The 18119-nt window shown below is 40.5% G+C and overlaps 1 protein-coding gene across 1 annotated transcript; it reads right to left on the bottom strand.

The window, feature by feature from the left end:
- Nucleotides 1-202: 202 nt before the first annotated feature.
- On the bottom strand, nt 203-5883 carry LOC120974844 (disease resistance protein RGA5). Its single transcript, XM_073507706.1, has 4 exons — nt 5006-5883; nt 855-2827; nt 665-750; nt 203-487 (listed from the first exon to the last, which is right to left on the bottom strand). Exons 1-3 carry the CDS (start codon nt 5830-5832, stop codon nt 692-694), a joined length of 2859 nt encoding a protein of 952 aa, XP_073363807.1. The 5' UTR covers nt 5833-5883; the 3' UTR covers nt 203-487; nt 665-691.
- Between the last annotated feature and the right edge of the window lie 12236 nt (nt 5884-18119).

The following is an 18119-nucleotide window of genomic DNA, read 5'->3' on the forward strand; positions in this document are numbered from 1 at the left end:
TCCACCCACAGGCAAAAACCCAAACAAAAATAAAACTACAAATTGCATAAAAGCTCAAACCTGTTTTTTTTGGATTTTCTTTGCTTGAAGCAATATGACACCAGGCGTTACAAAGCAAAAAATACATTTTGGTTTAAAAGATATTTAAAAAACAATCAATAATAATTGAGAAAAATAAAATAGATAGACGCATAAGTTCTGGAAAAAGCAAGCCCCTCTTAAGCGAGAGAAAAAAGCACACGTAGAGCTATAAATTGTTTTTTTTTGGATTTTCATACACTCCCCGCACCCCTCCCACTGCCTTTTTTTGGTGTAAGACAAATAGTGCGTGATTTTTTTTTGTAATTTTCCTTTTTTTTGTCTTTTTCTTTTCTTTTGTCCCTCTAAGCCAAGAAAGAAGCTCAAGGAATAGCGAGTGTCGTCGATCCATGTTGCCATCGGCCATATTCCAGACGCGCCGCAAGTCGCCAGTAAACAATGACAGAGCCTACAAAAGAAGACGTCACAAAGTATAAGCATGGTTTTATGAATAAGAGAGGGAAACACATTCTTTGCATGTGGTGTATATATACATAGTCTGGTATCTTTTTCTTTTTGCGGGAACATAGTCTGGTATCTTTAAATTAGTTCTTTCCTAACGGGAAAATAAACTGTATGTAACAACCTGCAGGCTGGTTCTTCAGTCTGACACTCACTCCTCGCCGTCCCAGCCGTCGTCAGACTCTGACTCCCCGCCATCACTCTCTAAGTCTTGGGAAGAAAGAAAGAGGGAGTAAATGTCGATCAGTATATGAAGACAAGCATTAAAGGTAAATAAGGAAAGACAAGTATCATGGCACTCAGTAGTTACGTACCTGCTGCTGCGTAGACCTCGAGGCAGTGGATGCGAATGTTGGGACGCTTAGGATGGTCGTCGAGGGCGTTCTCCAGCGCATCCTCCGCTTGCTTGGCCTCCCCGACCGTCACTCCCGAACGGAAGAAGATGACACTGACATCCTGAAGGGACGGCAGGTTCTCCATGCCCAGGTCAAACCAATCGCCACCGTTGCCACCTGCTTCCTCTTTTGCTGCCCGCAAACCGATAAAGAGAAGAACTCGTTCGGCCTTGGGAAAAGCTCCTGGCTTGAACAATATTTTGCTCGGTGATTTGGAATGGAAGGTGACTGTTTCTAAACAACGGAATCCCTCGGCGCCGACGAGTAGCGACCTCTGGTTGTCGCTCTTTAACTCGAGAATCCGAAGAGCCGGTAACCTTCCAAGGAATCCCAGATCCTCCTGACGCATTTCCCCAACATATATTTCTAACCTGAAGAGCTGTGACAAATGATAGGGATTCCATGACGGCAGAGTAGATAATCTGACGCCTTTGTGCATGATAAACTCCCGGAGACTTGCAGGGGACTCCCAACGTTCCCCCGAGTGATCCATTGAAACTTCAAGCTCACACTTGGAACTGATTACAACATGCTGGATCTTTCGCATTTTCCCTAGTGACTCCACAAAAGCTTTCACAGGATCCGAGCTCTCAAACTGAATATTAAGCTCGCTCAGTCTGTCCATGTTGCCCAACTCTTTTGCAATGCTTACAGAGCCAACTTTGATCTTACTCAATACTTCCACTAATCTCAGGTTTCCAACACCATCTGGAGGTGGGAACCTCCCACCATTAATCAGTAGGCACATCAATCTTGTGAGCTTAATCACAGTCGCCGGCAGTCTTGTACCTCCAGGCAAATCCAACACCTGCAAAAACTGCAACTTTCCAATCTCTTTCGGCAACTCACCAATTCTTCTTCCAGATAGACGTAGGTACCTCAAGTGAAGCAAACTCCCCAACTCTTGAAGGTTGAGATGGTCCTCCTTAGTACCCCTATATGCATACAACTCCAAATCTAATACACGCAAAACAACAAAGCTCGAGAATGGTGGCATTAGATCAATAGCAGGTTCAAATGTAACAACAGACCTCACTTGTCTTATACTCTCAGATATGTGAGGCCTGGTTCGATCTTCTTCTTTTATACCATTTTGGAGGGATAACCTGCGCACATTGCCCTGAGAAGACATGTTATCGCTAGTACCATTCACTATAGTAACAAAGTTCTCTTCACTTGACAAGGAGCAAATTAGATCAAGTATACTATCGTGTACACGACAAGCATATACAAAGCCATAATAACCATATACCGGCTGTATCAAGCTTCTGTTCACAAGCTCATGGAAGTAAGTTTCTCCAACCTCAAAGAGACTAGTATTTGCTTTTCCACTTGGGACAAAGCTTTCAGCAATCCACATCCATATCAACCGATCTTTCATGATCTCGCTATCTTCCGGAAACATGCTTAGATATAATAAGCATGTCTTCATAGGGGAAGGCAGGTCATAATAGCTAAATGATAGTATCCTTATCATCTCCTTGGCAGTATGGTTTTCAGTAAGTCCACGACCAATAGAGTCTAGCAAAACATGCCACTCTTTCTTTGGTTTTACCCGCTGACCACTAGCCAAAAGACTAGCTATGGTAATGATGGCTAATGGAACACCACCACATTTCTTCAATATATCTCTAGATACTTCTTCAAAGTCAGGAGGACATCCACTCTCTAGAGAAAATATCCGTTTATAAAACAGCCTTTTCGAATCATCATCACTAAGAGGTTCCATTGTGTAAATTGAATCATTAGTAGACGAGCTGCATGATTCAGATACACTGACTATACGAGTTGTCGTGATTAACCGACTGCCAAATTTGTTACTACTAGAGAATGCACACTTGATAATTGTCCACAGTTTTTCATCCCATATATCATCAATTACAATGAGGTACCTACATTTAGTTATGTGATGATTAATGGAATGCCTGAAGATATGATTCTAAAAAAACTAAGTTTAATTAAACCGCAAGGGGCAAACAATAAGATGGTACAAATTGCTGGAAGATCATGTTTCAACCAAAGTACATTTATGTACACATCCTATATATACGTAAATAGTTTATCCCTACTACTTCTATTTATCTCAACATTCAGAAATCCCACTTCACCACACATGTACATCACCAACCTCACAATTTCTATTTCTCTCAACACGCATGGGAAATGCTATTTATACTATTTCTCCCAAATGCACATCTCACTTCATCAACCCTGCCATTTTATTTTGATCAACATGCACGAGAAATACTACTTACATTATGTAAATAGTTTATAACTATATAATAACCAAATACAATAAATCATATGTATTTTAAACCTTCATTCTCACCACCTCATCAACCTCACAATTCCTATTTCTCTCAACGTTCATGGAAAATGCCATTTAAACTGTCTCTCTGAGCATGCACACATTCTACTTCATCAACGTGAATGTTAAAAATCTGAAGTCGGATTTTTAAGCATGACAGATCTGATGCCCAGGATGAGAATTATGCTGTCGTGAGCATCACATTTCTTTCAGCACACATGGAAAATCCTGGCAAAATAAAACATGGCAAGGATTTTCCATGCTTACGGAAGTAAATTTTCATGCTCGTGACAACATCGTATGCCATCCCGGGTGTCAAATTTGTCATGATTAAAAATCCGACGTCCAGATTTGTAGCGAAATCCTTACCTCTATCAACACATAATAAATACTACTTAAATTCTACAAATATTTTGAAACTATATAATAATCTAATAAAATAAATCATATGTACTTTTAGTCTCCATTCTGATGTTCAAATTCGAGACAATCAAATTTCATCAAAATACATATTGCAACCAATTTGCGCAGCAACATGTGGGCTACCATCTAGTTTTCTATATGAATTGGAAAGGTGATTACCTTCCACGGTCAAGAAAGGTGTACTACAATAGTGATAAGATGTATAATTCAATAGTGCTAAGATTGAAATGAGATAAAACATTGACCCCATGAACCGTTAGTAAGTCATGTCATTGAATTAAAAACCGCTGCGAACTTTCTCAACGAAAAACATCAAAGATCAGATTATTTTCACTCTCTTGTAAAAAACAAGTCATGGATATTTTATAAATTAATGCAGACAAACACATGTAAATACCATGCCACATATATGTAGTAATATAGATAGATAGATAATTCCTATAAAAATTGTGAATGTAACTATACACGGTAGTAGTCTCCAGGTCTCAAATACTACCGTGTTGTAGTATGTATAGTACTTTATCATTCTCGGTACATGCATATTCTTTTTCTACTTTTGAGATACCACAAGTCCATGTACATGAAGAAAATTGCAAGTGAGACCATGCTCAGGACATTGTCATATTTTTTAATACCTTCGGATTTGTACATAAAAGCATAGCCGGAAAATTTCTCACCATAAGTGTAGTGTTTATAATGACTAGGTGGCCTCATATATTTCATAATACCGCTGCATATTCCTATTTAGATTAGATACTTCATATTGTATGAAATGCATATGTGCCCCGAAATGGTTCCTATATATAAAGTTCTCCCATTTTTTTAAAAAAAGTTGCTACATTTTACCACTTAGTTGTGGTCTTGTGATGGTTTTATCTCATTTTATTATTCTCAGAACTAACAAGACAGACCATTATGATAACGCTACACCTGGCTGGATTGTCAGTCAGGTCTATATACGGTAGGGGTCCATGAGCAGTATAGTGTAGTTGTGGCAATTGAGTTTATTTCATTAAATTGGATAGATTTCGTAAAATTGTCGCTAAGTCGACATAATATGCTAAGTCTGAAAAAACATGAGCTTCTCAGTTTGGAACAAACAATAAAATGAGGTCAAAGTTATCACAGTGCTAGAACAAAGAGTCACAAATGATAATGGGTTTTAAACGCTATATGACCTACCACATACATAGTCACAGTAGGTAGGAAAAAAATGGAAGCTGCTGTACAATATACAATATTTTTTTACCTCATGTTTTACACACTATTCCCCAAATACCAATGAAAAGAAAGTTTGGAGTGAGATAGTGGCCATCAAAAAGTGAGTGACCGGTGATACCTCTTGTTCTTGAGAAATTCCCGGAGTTTGTCGATGAGCAGTTGCTCATTCAACATGATGAGCTCACTTCCATTTATGCCAAGATTAAGAAGGATATTTGTGAAAACCGTCTTTGCCTCAGCCTTTCGACCGACTGGAACAAAAGCCTTGCAGTCGTAATCACCTCCGATCTTCTCATAGACCATTTTGACAAGAGTGGTCTTGCCCAATCCTCCGAATCCGACAACAGAGACAATCTTCAAATTCTTCTTGGACATGTCATCCCCCTCCGAGAGCAACTTCATTACCTCTTGGTCCCTTGTTCCGGCAATTCCAACAAGCCCTGTTGCTTCCGTGTACATAGCCCCAAGGCGAGGATCGATGGAAGTCACAGTAGGGAGGTTAGCGACGGTAATATCGACATTGTACCTTGCACGCCTTTCAGCAACCGCTTGGACTTGCTTATTGATGTCCTTGATCGCATCAGCGATCTCATGGCGAGCCTTCCCCTTGGTGAACAAGCTGGCCATCTTCTTCGTGAGCCGCTTGAGCTTATTAGAGTTTGCTGCAGGCTCAGAACCCTCGTCCACATGCACCAGGAACTTGTCAACGACGTCCTCCATGTCGAAGGACAGCTCCCTCACCTCCCCTGCCCAGAGCTTGACCTGCTCGTCAAGCTGCTCCCGTGGCACCTCCGCCACTTTGCGGAGGGCAGCGTACATGCTCCTCATCTCTTTCTCGAGAGACTTGACTCCTTCCCTGACGCCTTTCTGCAGCTTGTACTCCTCGCTGAGGAGCTCCAGCAGCTTGGGGAGCAGGGTGCCCATGGCGCCTGTTGCCAGATCCATGGCTCCCTTGCTAGTAAATTTTGTGTGTGTTGTTTGGTGGACGAGGGCACAGTGGTTGATGTACGTTTGGGTGCGCAGGGTTGCTGTTCTTTATAGGAACTCGGCCGGCCAGCCAAGTTCACATTTTTTAATGCATTTCGTCTACCAGGCCGCTCCGTAACGTGCGGTCATAATATTCAGTTATATAAATCACAATGATCTAGGCGTTAAATGAACATGGCATGACGTGCATTGATTCATGTAAACGCATAGATCAGCGCTGGCTTAACGTGCGTTTGTCTCTTCGTGCAGAATTGTGTAATTGTTAATGTAGAAGAGTACCACTTGGTTAAGGCCAAAAGCCATACATGTTTTGTTAACACCCAACGAGTGATTACTTAGCAGCGGGATAAGATCAAATCAATTTCTTTTACATGTTATTGTCAGATAAAATAAATCCACGCCTACTACTCCAGCATGATAAGGACATGGCGCGCCACAGCGGATATTCAAGTGCAATATATCTTTGCATCAAAATTCCACATAAAAAAATCAATAAAGCTGCACATATATTGAAACTTTTTGATACGATAAAATTTTCCCTTTCTCTGCTAGATAATTTGCCCACATGATAATAATAGATTTCAGTTTTAGTGCACTCCTCCCACTCACCGCTCCTTCATCCTGAATTTTACTGTGTGGTCCTGCTTTCCAACTAGATGATGTTGCATCAACCCGTAGTGTCAGCCAAACCCGTAAGTGTAGCACTACCCTTCGTTTAACCACTGAAAAAACAGCATGCTATAGCATCGCTAATAGCACGCCTATAGCATGCTATGCCGTACTGAGAATTGCCTCATTAAATATATTAGTGTACAACGTCTCGCTAATAGCATTGCTATTAGTGTGATATAGCATGCTAATAACATATTTTGATGTCGGCACTATTTTGGTATAGCGCTCTATTTTTCTCCTTGTGTTTAACTACCGACATGCTCAAACTTCTTCCTTCCTTCAGCTCTCTCTCTCTCTCCATTCTTTGCTTTGGCTACTGTGTGTCTAATGAGCATTTTGTATGAGGGCGCGATGACCTTGGAATACTACTCGATGAAAACCACTGTACATAATCCCTTCCGTTCCCTTTTACGGGTCTTTGGTTTGCCAACCGTTGTGCGATTACTCGGTGATCATCACCAGAAAATGCTCCAATAATTATCCAAGGTCAGAAAAAAAAACATATGCAAGTCTGCTTTAGTTTGGCTGCCGGCCCAACAAACAGGACGATGCATTTGTATACGACAGCAGTAGGTAAACCCACCGTGATGCCAGCCTATATGTTTATTTTGGGAGGCAAGCTGTTAAGCTGTCCACGTGAATAAAAGACCTGGACTCTGCATTGGTCTTCAAAATATACATGCACTTGGTAATATATAAGTGCGCCACTACTAAACAAGTAGTAGTACTCAATTATGCAAGCCTGTTGTGTTGTGTTTGTCGTGCCTCGTGATGCAATTGGGAGGTGTTCTTCGATACAAATCGAACGAGTGTAAAATAATCAACGTACCAAGATCTTTTCTTACGTACCAAGATCTGTATATTCATACATAGTCTTGATTCGTAGACACACCTAGAAGGCGACGTTTCAATGTGTGAAACAAATAAGCGAAGATGTCTGGCCTAGCAAGGAAACTGACTAGTTCAAGTGTAGAGACTTCTTCCCAAAATAATAGCATAATCCTGGACTCCGGTGTTGCCATTTTCCATAACACTAGTAAGATGCCCGTGCATTGCACGGAACACCAAGATACATTTATTTTACAAAACAATTGTTGTGACTGACCCATACGGCAGTAATTTCATGTGTAAAAACTAACAATATCTCAAGAAAGATGAGAGATAAGGTAAGGAGTTGGGCGTGGTGGTGATCGGTGGTCGGACTGAGCGGAGGCATGGGGATGGACGCCGATAGCGGCCACCATGCCAGATTGTTCTGCAGGCTTTCTTTTTTAATTACTCAACAATGGGGTTGTGAGAGATAAGGATGAACGAGGGAAGGCCTTATCTGTAAATGTGAAGAGAGGTGTGGGTATCTTATTGTAAAATTGTCATAATTTGTTGTCTATCCGTCAGATACAGATCGGATGGTCTATATTACAGGATGGCAGGCACATCATCATCATCAACTCGTTTTTTTTATAAGAGTAGAGATAGCGAAAAATATGTTAGTAAGTTTCAAAATTTTAAGAAAAAATAAATTCATGCACTGGTATTGGTTAGAAAGTTGACCATGCTAATTTTGTAGAACAATATGAAACTATATATGTGACTTACATGTGAATGAGACCTACAGTTTGAGTCTAGAAAACATAGATTTTCCATCAAAAATATTACATGGGTAAGTTTCTAACCTATAAATATGCGACGTGATTTTTTTGAATTTCTAAAACTTATAAATATTTTTTCACTATGTTTAAAGGGGTTTCGGTAGCATGTAGGATCCAAAAGTCCGCTCTCCGCTCTTTCTCACATTTTATCTACAAATGATGTCATGGCACGTGATCCTCTAATATGTGGCCTCGTGTCCGTGCAGATCCATGCTAGAGCGGCCTCGTGGTCGTCGGATTTCCAATCAAAGCCCCTGTCCAGATCCGATGATCGTCATAGTGTCGAAAGTCATGTTCTGCTCCCAAGCTCGTTTGAGCTCGGGATGAACAGTAAAATTGAAAAAATTGAAAAACATTTTATAAAATTCTGAATTTCTTTGGGTGGAAACATTGACAAAAGTTCTCACCGCTTGCGAAATTTCATCAAAAAATGACATTCGTACAATTCTTCGCAGAAAAAAACAAAATCAGTATTCCAAAATGTTTTTGGAAATAACATTTTTGGAGCATCAATTTTGTTTCTTTTGGTGCGACTTCCACGAATATTATTTTCTGATGAGATTTTGCGAGCATTGAGAACTTTTGTTAATGTTTGCACCCAAAAAAATCAGAATTTTTTTGAATTTTTCATATTGTTTTTGGGGTTACTGTTCACCCGAGCTCATTTGAGCTCGGGCTCAAATACATCACGTCCTCATAGTGTGCTAATCGTAGGCGGGTTGGTATATGGTTGTTGGCTGTGTTGATCCAAAGGTGGTATGGATATAGCAGGCCATTCAAGGTGGTGTTCAACAGGGTTGCCGCGCTGACAAGTCAAATCCTTGAGGCATTGGTTGGCCTGGCACGGTGACCACGCCGGGAGCGCCTATGTGTCGCTTATTGCGACAAGATGGCGACCAATCACACATACGCCACAACTGGGCACTCCGATTTGACGCTCTCCAGCAGTAGAGAGCCTTTGAGTGAATTATATTAGTTTTCTACCGTTTGATTTCTATTTGACATTGTTATCAATCGGTTTTTCATATGGTTTAAAAACAAACATTTCTATTTAGTTCTATAAAAATGATTATTTTATAAAATTTAATTTTTCTGGGAAGATGTGAACACATTTTAAGAACTTTTTCTAAAAAAATGAACATTTTTTGGATTTAATGAACATTTTCAAAACTTTGGTGAGTTATTTTAACTAAAATTTTAAATATTTTTTACTTTTTAAAAATGTAGAGATTTTTATAAATAGTCTAAATTAGTTTGAAATTTCTGGAATATTTGTTAGTTGTCAAAATTTTCATAAATAAAAAAATCATATACTTTAAAACTTTTTTGAACATTTTCCAAAATACTCGATATTTTGACGCAGTCCTCCCACTAGAGCGCGTCAAACTTCCTTTCTCACATTTCTAAAAAAAATTACTGTGTGGATCAAAATTCTGTTTTGACGAAAGGGAATATTTTCTACAAGATATTTTGCCCACATGATAATAATAGATTTCTATTTGACGCACTCATCCCACTCGGCCCCCCCTTCATCCTGAATTTTACTGTGTCGAAAAACTTCCTTTCTTCCTTCAACTCCCTCTTTTCTTTTCCTTCGTCTCCATTCTTTGCTCTAGATATTGTGTGTCTAATTAATGACCATCTCCTGTATGAGGGCGCGAAGACCTTGGAATCAGTACACTACTCGATGAAAACCAACGTACATAATCCCTTCCGTTCCCTTTCAAGGGCTTTGGTTTGCCAACCGTTGTGCGATAACTCAGTGATCATGAGCAGAAAATGCTCCAATAATTATCCAAGATCAGAAAAACATATGCAAGTCTGCTTTAGTTTGGCTGACTGCCCAATAAACAGGACGATGCATTTGTATACGACAGCAGTAGGTAAACCCAGCGTGATGCCACCCGCAAAAAAAGAAAAAGAAAAAAAAACCAAGACCAAGACTCTGCATTGTTCTTCAAAATATACATGCACTTGGTAATATAAAAGCACGCCACTACTACTCAATTATGCAAGTTCGTTGTGTTGTGTTTGTCGTGGCTCCTGACGCAATTGGGAAGTGTTTGTCAATAACAAATCGAACGAGTGTAAAATAATCAAAGTGCCAAGATCTTTTCTTACGTAGAAAGATCTGTATATTCATACATAGTCTTATAATTCGTAGAGACACCCAGAAGGCGACGTTTCAGTGTGTGAACTAAATAAACGAAGATGTCTTAACCTAGCTGGCAAGCTGACTCGTTCAAGTGGAGCTGGATTCTTCTTCCCAAAATACTGGCATATACCTGGATTCCGGTGTAGCCATTTTTTCCAGAACATAGTGAAAATTTTATCAGTAAGTCTTGAAAATTTAAGTGATAATAATCAAGCAAGTCTCACGCATATGAACAGCTCGGGTGGTAGACTGACTGGACCTGCTCCTCCCTCCCCACGGGTGGGTCAACTGACGACCTTCCCACCATGCATGTAAACCAAGCTGCAGTTTACGTATTGGCGAACTCAGAGGTTTCTCTCTGCATATTGGCCGAGTGCCCGCTAACAAGAATTCGGCAAATGAAAACATTGTCGATGTTTTCCCTGTCGAGTATGGAATTTGGCAAACACATTGTTGAGTTTGTTTGGCCCTTTGCCGAATGCTGCTAGTACTCGGCAAAGGGAGCAGCATTCGGGAAAGGGCCAAACAAACTCAACGTGTGTACATCTAGAAATGTCCGTCCATCGATTTCTCGCAAAGAAAAAAAAAAGAAATCTCCGTCGATGCCTCATTGGCACCTCTCGGAAGCTGACCATGGTCTGGCGACGCCTCGTTTGCTTTCCAAGAGGAGGACAAAACAAAGGTTTGTCCATGAAAACCTGCATCAAAATCTTATAACATGATCTATTTTCAAACGTACACCAGCATGATAAGGACATGTGAATTGAGCCTGAATTTTACTGTGTGGCTCAAACTTCCTTTATTCCTTCAGCTCTCTCTTTTTACCTTCATCTCCATTCTTTGCTCTGGCTACTGTGTGTCTAATAACCATTCTGTATGAGGGCGCGAAGACCTTGGAATTAGTACACTACTTGATGATAACTAACGTGCATAATCCCTTCGGTTCCCTTTCACGGGGCTTTGGTTTGGCCACCGTTGTGCGATTACTTGGTGATCATGCCCAGAAAATGCTCCAATGATTACCGAAGATCAGAAAAATATATGCAAGTCAGCAGTAGGTAAACCCATCGTGATGCCAGCCTATTTGTTTATTTTGGGAGGCAAGTTGTTAAGCTGTCCACGTGAATAAAAGACCAGGACTCTGCATTGGTCTTCAAAATATACATGCAGTTGGTTATAAAAGCACGCCACTACTAAACAGGTATAGTAGTAGTACTCAATTATGCAAGCCCGTTGTGTTGTGTTTGTCGTGACTCGTGATGCAATTGGGAAGCATTCTTCAATACAAATCAAACGAGTGTAGAATAATCAATGTAGCAAGATCTTTTCATACGTAGCAAGATCTGTATATTCATACATGGTCTTAATTCGTAGACATGCCCAGAAGGCGACGTTTCAGTGTGTGAAACAAATAAGCAAAGATGTCTGACCTAGCAAGGAAACTGAGTTGTTCAAGTGTAGAGACTTCTTCCCTAAATACGAACTTGTACTAAGGGTACATAAATTAATTTGGATCAGAGGGAGTAGCATAATCCTGGATTCCGGTGTTGCCATTTTCCAGAATTGATGAAAATAATTCAATTTTTTGATTTTTTTCCAAAATCGATGAACTTTTTATTCATATCCATGAACTTTTTTGAAAGTTGATGACCTTTTTTTCAAAATCAATGATTTTTTTCAATTTTGATGAATTTTCTTTAAAAATTCATGAACTTTTTTCCAAATTTAATGAAGTTATTTACAAAATTGATGAAATTTTATTCAATATCGATAAACATTTTTTCAAATTCTTGACTTTTATAAAAATCATGGACTTGTTTCAAAATTTGTTGAACTATTTTTCAATGTCGATGAACTTTTTATAATTTTCATAAACGTTTTTATGCACTGAACTTCTTCCAATTTTAGAAATTTGTGATCTTATTGTCAAAGTTGTGAACTTTTTCAAATTCACACTTTTTAAAATTGGTGATCGTTTTTCACATTTGCAAACTTCTTGAATTTATGAACTTTTTCAAATTTATTTTTTTATTGTCATGATCTTTTTTTTGGAAAATCAACAGTTTAACTGGTCAATGGGTCAACAGCAGAGAGCCGATCGAGCGAGTCAACCGAGCGAGCGAGCATGGAGCCAGCGACGAACCGATTGAGCGAAAATGATCTAGTTCGTGTCCCGGTCCATGCTAGCAGCACATGAGCGCCAGTTGGCTAGTATGGCGCTTAAGGCACTGATTAGGGACTCGCATTGCTTATTGCGATAAGATGGCAAGCAATCACACAAACGCCACAACTGGGCCCTCCAATTTGACGCTCGGGAGCTGTAACAAGCCTTTGAGTGGATTATATTAGTTTTCTAACATTTTTTTTCTGTTTTACATGGCTACCAAACAGTTTTTTCATATGGTTAAAAAAATATTTATATTTATTTCCTTCAAAAATGATCATTTCAAAATGTTATTTTTATGGAAAAACGTGAATATGTTTTCAAAACTTTTTTCTAAAAATAAATATTTTTAAAATTTTATGAACTTATTTCAAAACTTTAGTGAGATTTCTAAATGAAAATTTTATAATGTATTAATTTTAATATTTGTAAATATATTACCACAAAAAATATTTTTTTAAATATGAAGAGCTTTTTAGATAGTTTAAACTTTTTTCGGCAATTTCAGGAATAAATTTTAATTGAGTACATTTTCCGAAAGATAAAGCAAACATTTTAGATATTTTGTGGACATTTTTTTTCCAGAATTCAGGATATTTTTTGAAATTTATGAACATTTTCTAAATGGTATAAACTTTTTTCGAAGTTTAGGAATGTCATTTAAAAATTGTGAACATTTCTGAAAGCAAAAGCAAACGTTTTTAGAACTTTTGTAAACCTTACCAAAACTGTTTGTGTTGTACTGTAGTAATCTATCGAAAGGTCGATAAACAGGAATCCCCGGCCATGCCTAGGTTGTTTTTCCAAACTGACCTTTCTCGTCCCGTATTCTGTGTAGTTGGATGGACGTTGGATGAAGTTGTGCAAGGTCTCTGCCATTGTTGGCAGATGATGTTCTCTTCTTTCCTCCGACGGGCATGGCAGATCATGAGCCATCTGCATTCGCTTGTCTCTGCGCCTACATGATTCCACCTCCTTGCTATTCTCGTCGTCTTTCCAAGAGGACAAAACGAAGGTCTGTCCCTGGAACCAAGCGCCAATCAGCACCAGCAGACAGCAGCTTAATTGTCCAGGTAGCAAGGGAGATTGTGGTGAGTGTTTGAGTCACAGAGCATATATCATGCTTGTTTCTTTAGGTGTAATCCATCTTAGGAGAGTAATTTGGTTTGGGGGACCTGAGCATAACTCAGATGGTTAGGTTCAAATCCTAAACTTCGCAATGGTGCTAACATTTTTCTGAATTAATTTCTGTTTTTTTTTATGTTCATTCAGTGGGAGACATTCTATTATCTTGGAGATGTGGTGCGTATATGTTAGCATCTACATTGTACCATGTTTCAGAAAAGGAAAATTGGTTTAGCCACCTGTTTGTTGCTAGTACTACTAATTCTTGGATACAATACGGGGGGTAGACTGGCTAGACCTACTCCCTATGGGTGGGTAAACCAACGGCGTTCACACCATGTAACCAAGACACGGACCTCAGGCATCAAAGCCGATGCTTGAACAAATCCCGTAAATTCATCTAGCACTAGTACAACGCCCGCATATCCACTGTCCGTGTCTTCTCCAGTTGCTCCTCCAGATCCAAATTTGGCGATCTTCAAAATTAAACCAAGCAGGCATTTTTTTTAGAAGAGGAGGATGACTCCTATGCATCTGAGCCATGTATGTAGCGACTTTATTAATTATTCATAAAGAACTCTCACATGGGCCCTGTTATGTTATGCTCCAAATTCAAGTATAAAGAGGGAGGCTAACTTATGACGAGCGAGCGGAGCGAGGCCCGTCGCTGGTAGGCTTGGGCTGAAGCATTTGTAACCTCACCCGATATAGTGAAGTTTGGCTAGCTGGCACCCGTGGTTTTTCCCCTTCTCCTTGGAGGGGGTTTCCACGTTAAAATCTCATGTCCCCTGCTTATTCTTTGTTCTTCGTCGAGTTGTTTGCCCGTCGTATCTCTAACAAGTGGCATCAGAGCCTTTTTTTCTGTTTAGGGTTTCGACGACATGGCATCGGTGAAGTACGATCTTCCGTTGTTGGACTACGACACACGGTTTTCCTTGTGGCAGGTGAAGATGCGTGCTGTCCTGGCGCATCCCGATCTGGACGAGGCGCTAGATGGCTTTGGTGGAAAAGAACCGAAGGCCTGGACCGCGGATGAGAAGCGCAGAGATTGTAAGGTTTTGTCTATGATTCATCTTCATCTATCTAACAATATTTTGCAAGAAGTGCTCAAGGAGAAATCTGCAGCAGCTCTCTGGCTGAAACTGGAGTCGATCTGCATGTTCAAGGATCTGACCAGTAAGATGCACATGAAGATGAAGTTGTTGTTGGGGAACGTAGTAATTTAAAAAATTTCTACGCACACACAAGATCATGGTGATGCATAGCAACGAGAGGGGAGAGTGTGTCCACGTACCCTCGTAGACCGAAAGCGGAAGCGTTAGCACAACGCGGTTGATGTAGTCGTACGTCTTCACGATCCGACCGATCAAGTACCGAACACACGGCACCTCCGAGTTCTGCACACGTTCAACTCGATGACGTCCCTCGAACTCCGATCCAGCCGAGCTTTGAGGGAGAGTTTCGTCAGCACGACGGCGTGGTGACGATGATGATGTTCTACTGACGCAGGGCTTCGCCTAAGCACCGCTACGATATAATCGAGGTGGATTATGGTGGAGGGGGCACCGCACACGGCTAAGAGATCAAAAGATCAATTGTTGTGTCTCCAAGGGGTGCCCCCTGCCCCCGTATATAAAGGAGCAAGGGAGGAGGCGGCCGGCCTAGGAGGAGGGTGCGCCAAGGGGGGAGTCCTACTCCCACCGGGAGTAGGACTCCTCCTTTCCTTGTTGGAGTAGGAGAAGGGAAGGGAGAAGGAGAAGGAAGGAAGGGGCACCCCCCTCCCTAGTCCAATTCGGACTAGTCCATGGGGAGGGGTGCGGCCACCCTTTGGAGCCTTTCTCTCCTTTCCCGTATGGCCCATTAGGGCCCAATACGAATTCCCGTAACTCTCCGGTACTCCGAAAAATACCCGAATCACTCGGAACCTTTCCTATGTCCGAATATAGTCGTCCAATATATCGATCTTTACGTCTCAACCATTTCGAGACTCCTCGTCATGTCCTTGATCTCATCCGGGACTCCAAACTCCTTCGGTACATCAAAACACATAAACTCATAATATAACCGTCATCTAACTTTAAGCGTGCGGACCCTACGGGTTCGAGAACTATGTAGACATGACCGAGACACGTCTCCGGTCAATAACCAATAGCGGAACCTGGATGCTCATATTGGCTCCCACATATTCTACGAAGATCTTTATCGGTCAAACCGCATAACAACATACGTTGTTCTCTTTGTCATCGGTATGTTACTTGCCCGAGATTCGATCGTCGGTATCTCAATACCTAGTTCAATCTCGTTACCGGCAAGTCTCTTTACTCGTTCCGTAATACATCATCCCGCAACTAACTCATTAGTTACAATGCTTGAAAGGCTTATAGTGATGTGCATTACCGAGTGGGCCCAGAGATACCTCTCCGACAATCGGAGTGACAAATTCTAATCTCGAAATACGCCAACCCAACAAGTACCTTCGGAGACACCTGTAGAGCACCTTTATAATCACCCAGTTACATTGTGACGTTTGGTAGCACACAAAGTGTTCCTCCGGTAAACGGGAGTTGCATAATCTCATAGTCATAGGAACATGTATAAGTCATGAAGAAAGCAATAGCAGAATACTAAACGATCGTGTGCTAAGCTAACGGAATGGGTCAGGTCAATCACATAATTCTCCTAATGATGTGATCCCGTTAATCAAATGACAACTCATGTCTATGGCTAGGAAACTTAACCATCTTTGATTCAACGAGCTAGTCAAGTAGAGGCATACTAGTGACACTCTTTTTGTCTATGTATTCACACATGTATCAAGTTTCCGGTTAATACAATTCTAGCATGAATAATAAACATTTATCATGAAATAAGGAAATAAATAATAACTTTATTATTGCCTCTAGGGCATATTTCCTTCAGTCTCCCACTTGCACTAGAGTCAATAATCTAGTTCACATCGCCATGTGATTTAACACCAATAGTTCACATCACCATGTGATTAACACCCACAGTTCACATCGTTATGTGACCAACACTCAAAGGGTTTACTAGAGTTAATAATCTAGTTCACATCGCTATGTGATTCACACCCAAAGAGTACTAAGGTGTGATCATGTTTTCCTTGTGAGAGAAGTTTAGTCAACGGGTCTGCCACATTCAGATCCGTATGTATTTTGCAAATTTCTATGTCAACAATGCTCTGCACGGAGCTACTCTAGCTAATTGCTCCCACTTTCAATATGCATCCAGATTGAGACTTAGAGTCATCTGGATCAGTGTCAAAATTTGCATCGACGTAACCCTTTACGACAAACCTTTTGTTACCTCCATAATCGAGAAACATATCCTTATTCCACTAAGGATAATTTTGACCGCTATCCAGTGATCTACTCCTAGATCACTATTGTACTCCCTTTGCCAAACTCAGTGTAGGGTATACAATAGGTCTGGTACACAGCATGGCATACTTTATAGAATCTATGGCTGAGGCATAGGGAATGACTTTCATTCTCTCTCTATTTTCTGCCGTGGTCGGGCTTTGAGTCTTACTCAAATTTCACACCTTATAACACAGGCAACAACTCTTTCTTTGACTGTTCCATTTTGAACTACTTCAAAATCTTGTCAAGGTACATACTCATTGAAAATCTTATCAAGCGTCTTGATCTATCTCTATAGATCTTGATGCACAATATGTAAGCAGCTTCACCGAGGTGTTTCTTTGAAGAACTCCTTTCAAATACTCCTTTATGCTTTCCAGAAAATTCTACATCATTTCTGATCAACAATACGTCATTTACATATACTTTATCAGGAAGGATGTAGTGCTCCCACTCACTTTCTTGTAAATACAGGCTTCACCGCAAGTCTGTATAAAACTATATGCTTTGATCAACTTATCAAAGCGTATATTCCAACTCCGAGATGCTTGCACCAGTCCATAGATGGATCGCTGGAGCTTGCACACTTTGTTAGCATCCTTTGGATCGATAAAACCTTCAGGTTGCATCATATACAACTCTTCTTTCAGAAATCCATTCAGGAATGCAGTCTTTACATCCATTTGCCAGATTTCATAAAATATGGCAATTTGCTAACATGATTCGGACAGACTTAAGCATCGCTACGAGTAGGGCTGGACACGAGCCGAGCCGAGCCGAGCTTGATCCGAGCCTGGCTTTGGCTCGCTCTAGAGCGGCTCGGCTCGGCTCGGCTCACTCAGCCAACGAGCCTACTTCAACCGGCTCGGCTCGCTTTGGCTATGGCTCGGCTCAGACCGAGCCGGCTCGTAAGCCAGTTTCTCCCAGAACCATTTAATAGTACAGACCTCTGTATATAGTGCATATACTTGATTTTTTGCGGCAATTAAACCTATATTTTGGAAAACAAACAGTTTATACTATAAAAATGAACAATCCAGCAGTCTATTGTTTTAAGAAATGGTCATAGTAATGAAAAATAATGTTCTTATATGAATTCT

Source organism: Aegilops tauschii, chromosome 2, assembly GCF_002575655.3.
Source record: "Aegilops tauschii subsp. strangulata cultivar AL8/78 chromosome 2, Aet v6.0, whole genome shotgun sequence".
Lineage (NCBI taxonomy): Eukaryota > Viridiplantae > Streptophyta > Magnoliopsida > Poales > Poaceae > Aegilops > Aegilops tauschii.

Bases quoted from the DNA above. Each gene is read 5' to 3' on its own strand.
- LOC120974844 (XM_073507706.1), bottom strand. From the start codon at position 5,832: ATGGATCTGGCAACAGGCGCCATGGGCACCCTGCTCCCCAAGCTGCTG. The intron at 2,828-5,005 runs GTATCACCGGTC...AACTAAATGTAG, and splicing joins GAATTTCTCAAGAACAAGAG to GTACCTCATTGTAATTGATG. The intron at 751-854 runs GTACGTAACTAC...TTTCTTCCCAAG, and splicing joins CGAGGTCTACGCAGCAGCAG to ACTTAGAGAGTGATGGCGGG.